Source organism: Erinaceus europaeus, chromosome 9 (genome assembly GCF_950295315.1).
Source record: "Erinaceus europaeus chromosome 9, mEriEur2.1, whole genome shotgun sequence".
Taxonomy (NCBI): domain Eukaryota; kingdom Metazoa; phylum Chordata; class Mammalia; order Eulipotyphla; family Erinaceidae; genus Erinaceus; species Erinaceus europaeus.
Genome location: NC_080170.1, coordinates 7,357,552 through 7,374,361, shown reverse-complemented (window position 1 = coordinate 7,374,361; position 16,810 = coordinate 7,357,552). Strand labels below are relative to the sequence as shown.

The 16,810-nt window shown below is 51.1% G+C and overlaps 2 protein-coding genes across 10 annotated transcripts in view; both read left to right on the top strand.

Moving 5' to 3' along the window:
• Positions 1 to 7,854, top strand: part of FBXW11 (F-box and WD repeat domain containing 11) — a 98,905-nt gene extending 91,051 nt beyond the window's left edge. For 8 of the 9 annotated variants that reach the window (XM_016187173.2, XM_060197155.1, XM_060197156.1 and 5 more), the window contains 3 exons: positions 42 to 120; positions 1,326 to 1,510; positions 5,818 to 7,854. In XM_016187173.2, the coding sequence (XP_016042659.1) occupies positions 42 to 120; positions 1,326 to 1,487 (241 nt within the window). In that variant the 3' untranslated portion in view covers positions 1,488 to 1,510; positions 5,818 to 7,854. Of the gene's footprint in view, positions 1 to 41; positions 121 to 1,325; positions 1,512 to 5,817 lie in introns of those variants that run through there. The other variant, XM_060197158.1, reaches the window with a different exon arrangement.
• The window catches only part of STK10 (serine/threonine kinase 10), a 538,544-nt gene that overhangs the window by 182,957 nt on the left and 338,777 nt on the right, over positions 1 to 16,810 (top strand). The window lies entirely within an intron of this gene.

Sequence of the window (16,810 nt, the reverse complement as noted above, 5' to 3'; positions counted from 1 at the left end):
AGGCCACGGCTCCCCCTCACCCAGCCCCCTGTGCTTTCTAGGAAAATCAAAGTCTGGGACCTGCAGGCGGCTCTGGACCCCCGAGCCCCGGCCAGCACACTGTGTCTGCGCACCTTGGTGGTGAGTGGGGGCTGGGGACACCCCGGACCTGCCTGTGTCCCCTGGGAGCGCATCTCCCGCAGCCTGCCCTCAGAGAGCCGCACCCTCTGCCAGCTCTGCTCCTGGGCCCAGCGGGAGGGAAGCTGGCACTTCAGCGCCGCCCCCACGAGCAGGGCCCCATCCTGGGTGGGCCGGTTTCCTGCTCCGGCGGGGACCCCCAAGGACTCTGCCCTCCTGATGCCGCCGGCCCTTGTAGCGGAGACCCCTGCCCTGCGTGCCCCACCCGCCCGCTCCCGGACCCCTTCCCGGCACGTTGCCGTCGCTTAGGTGGCGGCCCCGTCTCGGCCGCTTTGTCACGCGCATGGCTCCCAGCGGTCTGCGGAGACCGTCATTGGAAACCAGCGTCGGGTTTCCTCCTGGTTAGCGGCTTCCTCTCACGCCCACCTTGGTGCCCCCACATTGGCTTCGAGCCTGCAAGGCTGCAGTTAAGGCCAATAATTAATTAACTTATATGTCACCGGGGTTGTTTCTGGGGCTGGGAGCCAGCACAGTGGGGAGGCAGGGGGGACACGACTGTTGCCAGTGGCCATTTTATTCTTTTTCTTTTTTCTGCTAGGAATAGGGAGGGAGAGAGAGAGAGAGAGAGACCTGCAGCCCTGCTTCACTGCTTGCAAAGCTTTCCCCCTGCTGCTGGGGACCAGGGACTTGAACCCAGGTCCTTGTGCTTGGTAATGTATGCACTTTACTGGGTCCACCACCGCCCAGCCCCAGTAAAGGCTTTTTTTTTTTTTCTTTTAAGTAGTTTTTGAGAAGGTGAGTGAGTGCCTATGCACTGCTCAGCTCCCGCAAGTGCTGGCTCTGCTGGGCCCGCTCGCTCCCTGGGCTAGTGGACCCCTGTGGGGTTTCCCCACCGGCGACTGGTACTGGTACTGGTACTGGTACTGCCTGCGGTGTGGGGCATCCTCGGTCTTGCTGAGAGCACCGGCCCGGCCCGGTGTTGACGCCACCCAGGAGAGATTATCCCCTGCGCAGAGCACAGCTGGAAGAGAGAAAGCAGCAAGGATTCTGACCTGACCGGCTTTGTCTTTGTTGCACCCGTGTTGTGCCCGGCTGTGGAACCCAGGAGAGACTGCCGGAGACGCCTGGGCCGCGTGCGGGTCTTCCCCCGGCGGAAACGAGAGGGGTGGCAACGCTCGTGTGGTTCACCAAGCTGCTCCATTCCACAGGAACATTCTGGACGGGTGTTTCGGCTGCAGTTTGATGAGTTTCAGATCATCAGCAGCTCCCACGATGACACTATTCTGATCTGGGATTTCTTAAACGTGCCTCCCAGCGCCCAGAATGAGACCCGCTCTCCCTCCAGAACATACACTTACATCTCCAGATAACAGTGTGCACTTTACCCCTTCAGGTGAGTCCCCCGCCCGCCTGCCCGCCCGCCCACCCTGCCGCTCTGGAAGTTGCCCTCCCTGGGGGACCCTTTGTGTCCTGGGCTCTGTGCAGTGACGAGCAGGGGACTTGTTCTCCGTTGCGCATGTGAGGTCTTTAGGGCACCTCAGAGCGGGGCCGAGTGGCTGCTTGTTTCCTGTGGCCTTCACACTGGCGGACGGCCTGGCTCTGGAGCTGTCTGTTATCTGTTATTATAGAGGGGCGGGCAGTGGCTCAGCGGGTTAAGGGTACGTAGTGTGAAGCACAAGGACCCACACAAAGATCCTGGTTCGAGCCCCCGGCTCCCCCCCTGGGGGGGGTAACTTCACGAGTGGTGAAGCGGGTCTGCGGGTGTCTGTCTTCCTCTCTATCTCCCCCCCCCCCTCTGTGCTATACAATAAAATGGAAAAAATGACCTCCAGGGGCAGTGGATTTGTAGTGCAGGCACCGAGCCCAATTGATAGTCCTGGAGGCAATGTGTGTGTGTACGTACGTGCACACACACACATACACACACGTTATTGTGCCATGGGGAAGATAGCACAGTGGTTTTACAAAGAGACTCTCCTGCCTAAAGCTCTAAAGTTCCAGGTGCGATCCCCCTACACCACTGTAAGCCAGATCTGAGCAGGGCTCTGGGAAGCAAACAGACAAAGAACTACTTCCTTCTGATACTTATGACTGCCAACACGAGCATCACAGGGGCTCATCATGCTGGCAGCATGAATCCAGTAAGCCTGGCGGCCTTTTTCTTTTTCTTTTTCCTTTCTATTTTATTTAACAGGACAGAGAGAAATTTAAGACAGAAGGGAGGGAGTGAGAGAGAGAGAGAGACACCTGCAACAATGCTTCATGGTTCCTGAAGCATCCTGCATGCAGGTTGGGAACAGGGGCTGGAACCCGGGTCCTTGTGCATGGTAACGTGTACACTCTACCTGGTGCTCCACCACCCAGTACCCAGGTCTTGTTTTTCAAAGGTGTTCTGAATAGTTTCCCGAGAGCATAGCAACTGCAATACTGTGAAGGGCCCTGAAATTCTGTTCTCAAGTGTAAGACTCTCCTTGTTCTTACCTTTTTATTTATTTTTAAAATACTGATTTGGTAGACAGAAATTGAGAGGGATGGGGGAGATGCAGAGGGAAAGACAGACACACGCAGCCCTATGCCACTGCTCGTGAAGCTTTCCCCCTGCAAGCCTGGGGCCTACACCCAGGTCCTTGTGTCCTGGGATGACTGCACTTAGCCCGGTGTGCCACCGCCTGGCCCCGTCTTCACCTGTCTAATTACTCAGATCCTCCTTCCGACATCAGAGCCACCACCACCTAGAAAAGGAATGGGGGGCCGATTTAAAAATAAAGTGTTGGGGGGGTAATAGCGCAGCGGGTTAAGCACACATAGTGCAAAGCGCAAGGACTGGCTCAAGCATCCTGGTTCTAGCCCCCACCTCCCCACCTGCAGGGGGGGTCGCTTCACAAGTAGTGAAGCAGGTCTGCAGGTGTCTGTCTTTCTCTTCCCCTCTCTGTCTTCCCCTCCTCTCCATTTCTATCTTATCCAACAACAACAACAATAATAATAGCAATAAAACCGCCAACAGCGGATAAAAGATAGCTACCGGAAGCAGTGGATTCCTGGTGTAGGCACCAAGCCCCAGTGAGATCCCTGGAAACGGTAAGTAGACAGTTTGTTGAGAGAGGCCCTGACACTGCTCCCTCCCTCAGACCAGCCCTTTGCTCTGACCACAGAAAGCCCTGGGGCTCTGGAACTGAGTCGCTGGGGCGGGAGCACCTGGCGGGCCTCAGCTCTGTAGCACGACTGGGGGCTTTAAGGAGACTGGGGCCCGCTAAGCCCTCGCCCCACCCCATCAGCTAACGTCTTCAGTGGGCGTGACAGAGAATTAGGGGACTCTGGCAAGTCTGTGTGGACTGACTGCCTCCTCCTTCCCTCAACCTTCTTTCCCCACGAGCTTGAGGGGCATGTCAGGTAGAAAGAGCACTAGACTCGCCTTTCCCTCTTTTTTTTTTTTTTTTTAAATTTTATTTATTTTCCCTGTTGTTGCCCTCGTTGTCTTTTTATTGTTATAGTTATTATTGTTGTCATCGCTTTTGGATAGGACAGAGAGAAATGGAGAGAGGAGGGGAAGATGGGGGGGGGGAGAAAGACAGACACCTGCAGACCTGCTTTACCGCCTGTGAAGCGACTCCCCTGCAGGTGGGGAGCCAGGGGCTTGAACCGGGATCCTTAAGCCCGACTCCCTCGCCAGGCCCCTTTCCCTGAGCCACGGAACAATGGCTGTGGGCGCCCTCTCTCATTGGCCCCGGTGGGGAGGAAACAGCTGTGACTTCTTCCAGGCCCTCCTCCCATCCTCTTTGAGAAGCTCAGAAAGCAAGCTTTCTTGTTATGATGGCAATTACGAAGCAGTGGAAAAAATCTTATCTGCTGCACAAGCAGTGAAACCTCAGATGTGTTTGTCTCTTCAGAGGGAATTACTTTTGACAACCTTGGCAGTGAACTTTATAGATTCTAGCGCTGTTTTCCAAATTCTTTTCATTTATTGTAGCATGAAAAAAATTATTACCATGTGAAACTTAAGATTTATGCATAATAAGAAACACTACTCTAATGATGATTTAACCTTGCAGTAAATAGTCAACCCTTCAAATATAAGGTAAGACTATTTCTGTGTCAAGGAACCGAGCGGTGGATTTATTAAGCCAGGCACTCCCTTTTAAATTACTAATCTCTGAGTTATATATAAGTAGCTCTCTTGTTTTCATTACAAGAGCAGGCCATTATTTGGAAATTAGAAAAAAGTTGCTAAGCCAACAGAGAAAGTAGGCTGCTTCATTAACTCCTTTTTCCTTTCAGGTTTGTTTGTTTATTTATTTATTTTTACCAGAGCCCTGCTCAGCTCTGGCTTGTGAGGGTACTGAGGATTGAATCTGCCTTGGGCAGGAAAGCCCTTCCCAGAACCACCTTGCTGTCTCCTCAGGTCGTGGCTGAAGACTGGACACGCTGTCACGGCGCTCCCCCCTTCGTTTTGAAATGCTTGCGTGTCAGCGGTCTGTCCAAGCTCCGAGTCCTACTGGGCAAAATAATACTTGATTGTTTGGACATGCCCTGCTTGTCTTTCTCCAGCTTTTCGCTGTTTGCAAACACACTGCCAAGGCCGTTCGTTCTTTCAGATTGATCTTCACACAACTCCTTGATTGCATTTGGATAGAATTCTAGAAATGTCTGGAGCGTCGGGGTAAAAGGGGTGACGTTGGAAGGCTAGAGTCACGTTACGCTCCCAGAGAGTGCAGTCAGCCGCTTCGACCTGCCGGCAGTGCTGGGGAATGCCCGCTGCTGGTCTCTGCGTTGGCATTTTCAGAGCCGTTCGGTGCCCTCAGATAATCCTTGATGAGGAAGCAGAGGCAAACGAAATTCTCTCTCTTGAGCTCATTGAGAAGGTTTACTAGGATTCTTGTACTTAGGGAAATGGAAAGCCTTTAGAAAAGCCTTTTAAGAGGCATTGTAGAGTTGTTTTGTTTTGTTTTTTAATTTCCCAGAGAGACTTAGACCAACATAGGGCTCTTACAGCTCTTTCAGACACGGAAAAGGCCGTGACATTGGTGGTAATGGAGTCATTTTCATGCATGCTTTTTTTTCTCTCCCTTTTTTCCCTAGAGCACTGCTCTGGCTTCTGGTGGTGCAGGGGATTGAACCCGGGACTTGGGGGCCTCGGGCATGAGAGTCTCTTTGCAGAACCATTCTGCTCTCTACCCCCGCTACACTCTACGTTAATATTATCATTCACAATAGGTGTTGATTCACGTCCATGTAGAAATTGTGGTTAAAATGAGTCAACAGATAGGAAACATTCGCTGGCCTTTCCCCCTCCACCAGTTTTAAAAGTGGCTGCCGGGGGGGGGGGGGGGGGCCAGCCTCCTATCCACAAGGGCTGCTTGGTTCACTGACTACGGTTTTCCGTCTCACAACACGGCGGCCGCTCACCTAGCGGTGGGCTCTCACTAGAGGGTCTGGAAGACGCTGAACCTGAGGCCCCGCGTTCCCTTCGCTGGTCTCACCGATTTCTCCCTTTAGTGTGGAAGGAAGGGGGGCAGGTTGCGGGCACCCCCACTCGGCGCTCACCCTTCACCCAGAGTCCTCTCCGGAGCCCTGGCTCTCGGCCTGAGAAGTGGGTGTCACTGCTGGAGGGTGTGGTGAGGGCCGCGGGCATGTTCTCGGCCTCTGCCACATGCGGTGGCTGGCCTCCGCCCTCACCCCTTCGTCTTCTGTCTCCTTTGCCAGGGTCTCCTAGTCTTGAACTACTGGCGACATGGCTGGCAGATGCCTACGGGAGTTCTTCACAGCCGAGTTACTAAGCCGGAATTGGTTCTAGACGCTGGGTGAACGCAAAGCAGCCTAACTCTTCAAGCACCGACCTTTCTCACCTCTGATTCTGGCCTCCACCCGGAGAAGACACCTTCGCCCCACTGACTTCAGCAGAACAGAAGCCCGTCTTCCTCGTCCGTGAGAAACCTCCGCCACTCCCAACGTCCCTTGTCCATTTCAAGGATCCAGCGGTCCGTTTCACATGAGTGACTTGACCAGCAAGAGAAGACCCGACCTCTAACATACGTTGCTTTGCACTTTGGTCTGAGAAGACAACAGCATCCTCCTCCTCCTCCTCCTCCTCCTCCTCCTCCTCCTCCTCCTTAGTGAGATTTTGGGTGCCAAACGCCTACCCAGAATGCCCAGGGCTCTCCTTTTCAGAAGTCAGTGCTGTTGTTTCGGCCACCCAAGCCCTTATGAATTCTGACTGGTAGAGTCACAGTGGACCGTGGAGACATTGCTCTGGGTTGCTTCAGTGACTTCTTATTTTTTTTTATTTTTTTGGATTACACTTCCTTTCTGTACCAGTATCTTTAACTTAAAGGACGATAAGCCGGACTATCTTAACTCCCAGCGGAGAACAGAGCCCGACTGTCTGTTAACCTCTTCTCCCGAACCCAGCCAGCCCTCACTATTTGCTAGAGTGACGTCTTCACAGACATGCTTGCCTCCTAATTTAAAATACTGTCTCCGCATGTAGATATAATGTACATAACAGTCTAACCTCAAGGCCACTGGGCTCAGGGCCCCAGGCCTGAGACGCTGATCACAGAGCGTGTCCGCACGTGGCCGTGGGCCGGGCTCTGCCAGGGTAACCGCGGCACCCAGAACCCTCCCGGCAGTATTCACCTGGTGGTGTCTTTTTTTTTTCTTTTTTTTCTTAAGTTGTCTTTGTGTGCGCGTGTGTGAAGTGTGTGCTTCTTCATGAGAACCTTGTTTTAAAAATGTCTTTTCTAAAGTCAATCACCCGATGTCTCCTCCGTTGTTCAGTGTCTAACAGTCGAGAGGGACCCGACGGACGGCTTTGCTCTCCCGCCCCCCACCCCAAAGCCTCTCCCCCGGGGGCCCCACAGTGTCCCCGCGACGTCCCCCTCCCCCCGGGGCGGGGGGGGGGAGCAGAGGGCCCTCACGTGCGTGTGTGGTGCAGACCCTCAAGCTCAGAAGCCGGTCCCATCCCCGTCTTCTGCCACGGCTCCCTGGACCTCTCCGTCGGTGCACGGAACCCAGACGGGTACTCTGTCCCCTGCTGTTGGGTCCCAGGACCAAGGGACGCCAGTACCCTGTGCAAGGACCAATAAGGTGCCCAGCCCCCATGTGGGAGCAGGCGGGTGGGTGTCTGCCTGCTGGGTGGCCCCTGCTGTCTCGGGGTCTCTCCTCTTTTTTTAATACACCCTCCCCTCCTCCCCAAGTCAGGAAAGCAGTCTGTGGACCTGAGTGGCACAGAGACTCGCCTGTGTCTCTAGGTGGGTGCTGTCAGCGTCGGGGGAGCAGGGAGGGGCAGTGCTTCTGGACAAGTGGACTTTGGTGGATTTTTTTGTTTTGTTTTTTTTTGCATGTTTAACCTGCGAGTTCCCGTCCCTTGGGAAGATCATGGACTCTGAATCCGAGCTCGACCTTTGAATCGTGCCCACTGAGTTAGAGGGGAGGTTGGGGGCAGGGGGGAGAGGGTCTTGGCACCCCAGGAGTTCCGACTCGCTGGGACTGAAGTTGTCCCCCCGGCCGGGCTCCGGACTTGATTTTTGCTGACCGTAACTGAGCAACTGTAAATGACTGCTATATTCATGTTTCAAAGCACTGGGATAGTCTAACTTGTAATTAATTATGTTTGCCGATTACCTGTTGGAGAGGAATCTGTGTCTGGACAGCTTTGGGAACTGTTCAACTGTACAGAATATTATTCATGACAGCTTTGTACTGTGGAATGTGCTTAAATAAAAACAACAACAAGTTTGACCCTTGTCCAATAAATCGCTAAGTAATGTCACAGAGTCAAATGTGTGACGCCGCCCCCCTGCAGTCCTTCCTCAGGCCTCTAACTCAACGCCAGTATGCTTAATAAAGTTTTGCAATACTGGGGGTCAGGCGGTAGTGCAGCGGGTTAAGTGCACGTGGTGTGAAGCTCAAGGACTGGCGTAAGGATCCCGGTTCGAGCCCCTGGCTCCCCACCTGCAGGGGGCTCGCTTCACTAGCGGTGAAGCAAGTCTGTAGGTGTCTGTCTTTCTCTCCCCTTCTCTGTCTTCCCCCGTCTCTCCCTTTCTCTCTGTCCTGTCCAGCAACGGTGACATGAATGACAACAACAATAATAATAACCACAACAACGATACGACAAGGGCAACAAAGGGAAAAAAAAAAAGGGCCTCCTGGAGCAGTGGCTTCGTGGTGCAGGCACCGAGCCCCAGCAATAACCCTGGGCGGGGGGGGGGGGGGTGGGGGGTGGGGGGGTGGGTGGGAAGTGTTGCAATACTCTCGATGTGCTGCGAAGACATTTCTCCAGCAATCTGTGCTGCCAGCAGCTCAGTCAAAAGCCAGGTTAGTGCACTAACCCAGGCAGCTGCTCTGTAAAGGGGTCACGGGAACTTGGGGTGCAGAGCGTCTGTGCCACTTGGGGGGGGCTCTGTGCTGGAACCCCAGGAGCTGGGGGCTGGCTGGTCTGGCAGCTTGCCGCAGAGTGACGTGGCACTGCCAGAACGTGAACATGAGTGCACCTCAGGCACGCCCCCTCCACTGGCTCCTCTGCTTCTTAAAGAAGGTTCTGCAGGTGTGCGTCCCCCCCCCCCCCCCGCACCCCACAACACGCACGCACCTCTGTGCACAGGCAGGAAGTTGGTTTAGCTGTTTGCAGATCCACTGGGCACTAAAACAGTCACATCTGCAGGACTCCAGGCTCTGGGGAGTCGTTTCCCAGGTAACTTCCAGCACCTGGTTGAGCACACATGTGACCACGCACAAGGACCTGGGTTCGAGCCCTTAATCTCCATCTTGGGGGGGGGTGGTATATGCTTCTATCTCCCTCTCTCATTTATTTTACCAAATCACTGCTCAGCGCTGGCTTATGATTTTGGGGATTGAACCCGGGATCTAGGAGCCTCAGCTAGATAATCCTTTGTATAACCATTATGCTTTCTTCCTAGCCCACTCTGTTTCTCTGGTTCCTAGCAAATATAAGAGAAATTAGGCATTAAAACAAATCTAAAAGATAAGAGTTGGGAGTTGGGCAGTAGTGCAGCGGGTTAAGCGCACGTGGTGCAAAGCACAAGGACCGGCATAAGGATCCCGGTTCGAGCCCCGGGCTCCCCACCTGCAGGGGAGTCGCTTCACGGGCAGTGAAGCAGGTCTGCAGGTGTCTGTCTTTCTCTCCCCCTCTCTGTCTTCCCCTCCCCTCTCCATTTCTCTCTGTCCTATCCAACAACAACGACGTCAGTTATAACTACAACAATAAAGCAACAGGGACAACAAAAAGGAATAAATAATAAATTTTTTTTTAAAAAGATAAGAGTTTAGAGGGGCCGGGCCATGGCGCACCTAGTTGAGCGCGCACATTACATGCACAAGGACCCAGGTTCAAGCCCCAGGTCCCTACCTGCAGGAGAGGGGCACCTCACACGTGGTGAAGTAAATACTACAAGTGACTTTTTCTCTCTCCCTCCTCCCCTCTCTCTTTCTCTCTGGTCTGTGAAATGAAGAAGAAAAGGGGGGGGGGATTGCTCATAGGAGCAGTGGATTCATCATGTAGGCACTGAGCCCCAGTGATAACCCTGGTGGGGAAAAATAAGTGGAAAGTTTTTTTTAAAAATTTATTTTTATTCACACTATGCACACTGGGTTCCCGTCACCAACCTTGCAGATCCTTCCAGCACTCTGGAGGTGCTGGGTGCCAGGCTGAGAAGTGGGCACTCTGCCCTGGGGACCCTGCTGGGGGGCAGGGTACTGGGGGGCAGTTTGAAGGCTGGTGTGGGCATCAAGGGAAGAAATGGAGTGAGGCTTTGGGATGCAGGAGTGAGGGCGATTTATTTTTATTGCATACGAGAAAGCAAGTTTTTCTTTATTTTCCCTTTTGTTGCCCTTTTTGTCTTTTATTGTTGTTGTAGTGACTGTAGTTGTTAGATAGGACTGAGAGAAATGGAGAGAGGAGGGGAAGACAGAGGGGGAGAGAAAGACAGACACCTGCAGACCTGCTTCACCGCTTGTGAAGCGACTGCCCTGCAGGTGGGGAGCCAGGGGGGCGGGGGTCTCGAACTGGGATCCTTACGCCGGTCCTTGCTCTTGGTGCCACGTGTGCTGAGCCCGCTGCGCTGCCGCCCGACTCCCGTCTTCATTTTTAAAAAAAAAAATTTTTATTTAAGAAAGGAGACATTAACAAAACCGTAGGATAGGAGGGGTACAACTCCACACAATTCCCACCCCCCCCCCCCATCTCCATATCCCATCCCCTCCCCTGATAGCTTTCCCATTCTCTATCCCTCTGGGAGCATGGACCCAGGGTCATTGTGGGTTGCAGAAGGTGGAAGGTCTGGCTTCTGTCATTGCTTCCCCACTGAACATGGGCGTTGACAGGTCGATCCATACTCCCAGCCTGTCTCTCTCTTTCCCTAGTAGGGTGGGTCTCTGGGGAAGCGGAGCTCCAGGACACAGTGGTGGGGTCGTCTGTCCAGGGAAGTCTGGCTGGCATCCTGCTAGCATCCGGAACCTGGTGGCTGAAAAGAGAGTTAACATACAAAGCCAAACAAATTGTTGAGCAATCATGGACCTAAAGGCTGGAATAGTGCAGATGAAGAGTTGGGGGTGGGGGGCAGCTACTCACTGCAGACTCTTGTGTGCTTCTGCTGTCAGGTATATATTTTTTCCCTGGTTTATGGGCACATGTGAACATATGCTCTATCAGGGGACCTGGTCTATATCTAGTTATGGGGACTTTATTGGGGAGTGGACCACCTGCAATGGAATTAGAGAATACTATTGAAAGGTCTCATCTGAATAATGAAGCTGAAGGGTTGTCATTCCACACCGGAAGTCTCTGGACATTCTGAAGTGAAGCATGCTGGGGTGCGTTGATTAGGTTGTGATCAGCTGATGCAATATTATTTGATATGAATTGGGAGAAGCATGCAGGAAAGTGCGCCTCACCCTAAGGTTCCAGGACTGGGGGAAATAAAGGCTCTATAGTGGAAATGTGAGGTTTCTGCTGTCTTAGGGTTCAAGAAGACAATGGATAGTTATTGTTATCATCACATTACTTAATTGGGTTAACTTTGAAAAGTCCCTTTGTTAGGGATTGCTGTATAATACCCAGCATCTTGTATGTAGCAGTGCCACCAGTTGCTTCTGATCTACCTGGCCTAGGCTTTTGAGAGAGTCAACATATCAAAGACTATGTATTAAGAAGACTCAGCCTGTGTTTTAAAAAGTTCGAGACATATGATCAATTTTTCCCCTCTCATATTAGTTAAATAGTGGCTTATATGACTACACTTTAATAGGAGTGTACATAAACACCATTCCCACTACCAAAAGACTGTGTCCCATCCCACCCACCCATCTCCCCCACTGCCCCGGGAAGCCGAATGTTCACCCTCCCCCTCACCACAGGGTTTTTACTTTGGTGCCCTGCTCTCAATTTAGTCAGGTCCTGCTTTTAGTTTTCCCTTTCAGATCTTTTTTCTCACCTTCTGTTGATGAGTGCCATCATCCCATACTCATCTTTATCTTTCTGACTTAGCTCACTTAACATAATTCCTTCTAGCTCCGTCCAAGATGGGTCAGAGAAGGTGGGTTCATTGTTCTTAATAGCTGAGTAGTATTCCATTGTGTATATATACCACAACTTTCTCAGCCACTCATCTGCTGTTGGGCACCTGGGTTCCTTCCAGGTTTTAGCTGTTATGAATTGTGCTGCTGTGAACAGAGGTGTCTGTCTTGGTTTTTTAACGACTGAATAGTGTCCTGTTGAGTTACCCTCCCTGTGCCTGAGGCTCCTATTTTGACTCTCACTGCTGCATTGCTGGAGGGGTGCTCAGACTCCCCCAACTCTATCTCCTATGAGATCAATAAAATAAATGTTTTGAGGAGCCAGGACCTGGTATTGGTGCAATTTCACTGCCCTAGCCTGCTTTTTTTCACTCAGAGGAAGAGAAGGGTGGGGGAGGAAGAGGAGAAGGAGGAGGAGGGGGCGATACCGTAGCATCACGAGCTACGGTCCCGAGCCTTGTCCAGGATCACGCAGTTCAGCTCACTCAGAACGGAACTCAACACAGGAAACCAGACAAAACAACAAAAAGTGACAGAAACAGAACTAGAGATGAAGTCCCGAGCTTTTTAAAGCTCCTGGATCCAGGACATTTGGGTCTAAGCAGCTGAAATACTGCTGTCTTGGACTCTCTTAAACAAGTTTTGTCTATTTATTCATTTATTATGAGAAAGAAGGACTAAGAGTGAAGGGACAATGACCAGAGCACTGCTCAGCTCTGGCAAAGAGCTAATAGTAGGGACTGAACCTCTGGCCTGAGGGGTCTCAGACTTATAAGTCAGTGCCCAAACAGGCAGAGCTACAGCCTGGATCTCAGGCCCTTGAGTTTCAGGAGGTCAACCCACATCCCTCCCTTCCCCCCTTTTTTTAATTTTTAAAAATATTTATTTACTTTCCCTTTCGTTGCCCTTGTTGTTTTTTATTGTTGTTGTAATTAATGTCATCGTTGTTGGATAGGACAGAGAGAAATGGAGAGAGAAGGGGGAGAGAAAGACACCTGCAGACCTGCTTCACTACCCGTGAAGTGACTCCCCTGAAGGTGGGAAGCCAGGGGCTCGAACCAGGATCCTTAAGCCGGTCCTTGCGCTTTGCACCATGTGCGCTTAACCCACTGCGCTACCGCCCGACTCCCCCCCTTAAAATAGTTGAGCCGGCTTTTTTTTTTTTTTTCTTCCTTTCTTTCTTTCTTTCTTTCTTTCTTTCTTTCTTTCTTTCTTTCTTTCTTTCTTTCTTTCTTTCTTTCTTTTTTTTCCTTAGTCATTCTCCTGCCCAGCTTTGGAAGCTGCTGTGTGCAGAGAGGGCCTGGTGGTGCCAAGGTCCCACCACAGGGGTCCTTCTTTCTCTGAGCCCGTTTTGCATGACCCCTGAAGCCACCCCTTCCCCCTCCCCCTTTCCTCCTGGGCGTTCCCCGAGGCAGAGAACACAGGGACCTTTCTGGAAAGGGCTTCCAGGAGCAGGTGTAGGCAGGGGCTGGGCCGGGGTGGAAATAGTCCATGGGCTGGAGTGTCTAGACGGGCCTCACGCCTCTGGAAAGCAGGGAGGCAGACAGAAGCCACCTTGGCCAAGGCTGAAGTTCCAGCTCTCCCTGTTCTCCGCCTGCATTCCCAGCCCGCCAGGCTGGCCCGGAGCCTCAGGGCTGCCTCCCTCTCCACCCCCTCCCCCCAGGGCAGAGTGGCCCACCCCAGGCTGGAGCCTGTGCCCCCGTTCTGCGCTGCCTTATCTTGGTGTTTGGGGCAAGGCGGTGAGAGAAAGGGAATATTTTTAGCTGGGAGTTTTGGCTGGGGATCAAGTTGAGAGAGAGAGAGAGAGAGAGAGAGAGGGAGAGGCATCTCCTAATTGAAAACATTCTGAGCCCCACTGGAATCGAGGGAAGCAGGTGCAGGCTTGGGGTTTTTCTTTTTCTTTTCTTTTTTTTTGAGAGAGCTGTTTCTTTTGGAAAAAAGAATGAAGGAAAAGGGGCCCCCAGAAAACTTTTCTCTGGAGCCAGTAGACTCTGGACCTTTTCAACCCTTTATGGCTAGAAGACACTGGAGAGGAGGCTCTGGGTGTGCCGAGCGCCAAACCTCGCTTCTGAGCTAACACTCCAAGCCCCTTCGTCCTGCTTTTTCTTTTCCCTTCTTTCTCTCCTTTCTCCCCTTCCTTCCTTCCTTCCTTCCTTCCTTCCTTCCTTCCTTCCTTCCTTCCTTCCTTCCTTCCTTCCTTCCTTCCTTTTTGCATCCAGGGTTATCTCTGGAGTTCAGTGCCGGCACTTTGAATCGACAGCTCCTGGCGGCCATTTTTTCCATTTTGTTGGATGGGACAGAGAGAAATTGAGAGAAAAGGGAGAGATAGAGCAGGAGAGAGAATGAGAGACATCTGCAGACCTGCTTCACTGTTCTGAAGCATCTGCACTGCAGGTGGGGAGCCAGGGGCTAGAACCTAGATCCTTGTGCTTTGTACTATGTTTGCTTAACTGGGTATGCTGCTGCCCAGCCCCCATTTCTTTCTTTTTGAAAACAAAAATTTCTTTTTGCCTCTAGGGTTATTGCTGGGGCTCAGTGCCTGCACCATGAATCCACTGCTCCTGGAGGCCATTTTCCCCCCTTTTGTTGCCCTTGTTGTAGCCTTGTTGTGGTTATTATTGTTGTTGTTGATGTCCTTCATTGTTGGATAGGACGGAGAGAAATCGAGAGAGGAGGGGAAGACAGAGAGGGGGAGAGAAAGACAGACAACTGCAGACCTGCTTCACCGCCTGTAAAGCAACACCACTGGCAGGTGGGGAGCTAGGAACTTGCACTTTATGCCATGTGCACTTACCCGCTGCACTAACGCCCAACCCCCCAATTTATTTCTTTTAATATTTTTTAATTTATTTATTTTGGATAGAGACAAATTGAGGGGGGAGAGACGAGGAGAGAGAGAGAGACAGACAGACAGACAAGAAGACACCTGCAGACCTGCTTCACCGCTTGTGACCTACAATCAAACTTTCAAGCCCCCCGCCCCCCCTGACACACACACACACCTGTCTCCATGAATGTAGGAGGGAGGAACACAGGTGGGAATTTGCATCTGGCTGTGGATCCTGAGGAGAGAGTTGAGCCGAAAGGGGGCTGGGTGTTTGTTGCTTCAAGCAAGCCCCAATCAGCTCTGGGAATATGTCAGGCTGGGGGACTGGGGAAGAGGCAGGAGGCTCCGTGGCATAGAAGGGTCTTTAGAGACCTAGGGGTGGAGATTGAGAGGGAGGGAGAGATAGAGAGGGAGAGAGATAGATACCTGTAGACCTGTTCCACCTCTCGGGAAGTGACCCCACTACATCTACTCATCCATCATGATCCACCTGTCCATCTACTCATCCATCATTATCCACCTGTCCATCTACTCATCCATCATTATCCACCTGTCCATCTACTCATCCATCATTATCCATCTGTCCATCTACTCATCCATCATTAACCACCTGTCCACCTACTCATCCATCATTATCCACCTGTCCATGTACTCATCCATCATTATCCACCTGTCCACCTACTCATCCATCATTATCCACCTGTCCGCCTACTCATCCATCATTATCCACCTGTCCATCTACTCATCCATCATTATCCAACAGTCCATCTACTCATCCATCATTATCCACCTGTCCATCTACTCATCCATCATTATCCACCAGTCCATCTACTCATCCATCATTATCCACCTGTCCATCTACTCATCCATCATTATCTACCTGTCCATCTACTCATCCATCATTATCCACCTGTCCATCTACTCATCCATCATTATCCACCTGTCCATCTACTCATCCATCATTATCCACCTGTCCATCTACTCATCCATCATTATCCACCTGTTCATCTACTCATCCATCATTATCTACCTGTCCATCTACTCATCCATCGTATTCTACCGGTCCATCTACTCATCCATCATTATCCACCTGTCCATCTACTCATCCATCATTATCCACCTGTCCATCTACTCATCCATCATTATCCACCTGTCCATTTACTCATCCATCATTATCCACCTGTCCATTTACTCATCCATCATTATCCACCTGTCCATCTACTCATCCATCATTGTCCACCTGTCCACCTACTCATCCATCATTATCTACCTGTCCATCTACTCATCCATCATTATCTACCTGTCCATCTACACATCCATCATTATCTACTTGTTCATCTACTCATCCTTCATTATCCACCTGTCCATCTACTCATCCATCATTATCTACTTGTTCATCTACTCATCCTTCATTATCCACCTGTCCATCTACTCATCCATCATTATCCACCTGTCCATCTACTCATCCATCATTATCCACCTGTCCATCTACTCATCCATCATTATCTACCTGTCCATCTACTCATCCATCATTATCCACCTGTCCATCTACTCATCCATCATTATCTACCTGTCCATCTACTCATCCATCGTATTCTACAGGTCCATCTACTCATCCATCATTATCCACCTGTCCATCTACTCATCCATCATTATCCACCTGTCCACCTACTCATCCATCATTATCCACCTGTCCACCTACTCATCCATCATTATCCACCTCTCCACCTACTCATCCATCATTATCCACCTGTCCATCTACTCATCCATCATTATCCACCTGTCCATCTACTCATAATTATCCACCTGTCCATCAACTCATCCATCATTATCCACCTGTCCATCTACTCATCCATCATTATCCACCTGTCCATCTACTCATCCATCATTATCTACCTGTCCATCTACTCATCCATCATTATCTACCTGTCCATCTACTCATCCATCATTATCCACCTGTCCATCTACTCATCCATCATTATCTACCTCTCCATCTACTCATCCATCATTATCCACCTGTCCATCTACTCATCCATCATTATCTACCTGTCCATCTACTCATCCATCATTATCTACCTGTTCATCTACTCATCCATCATTATCCACCTGTCCATCTACTCATCCATCATTATCCACCTGTCCATCTACTCATCCATCATTATCCACCTGTCCATCTACTCATCCATCATTATCCACCTGTCCATCTACTCATCCATCATTATCCACCTGTCATTATCCACCTGTCATTATCTACCTATCCATCTACTCATCCGTCATTATCCACCTGTCATTATCCACCTGTCATTATCTACCTATCCATCTACTCATCCATCATTA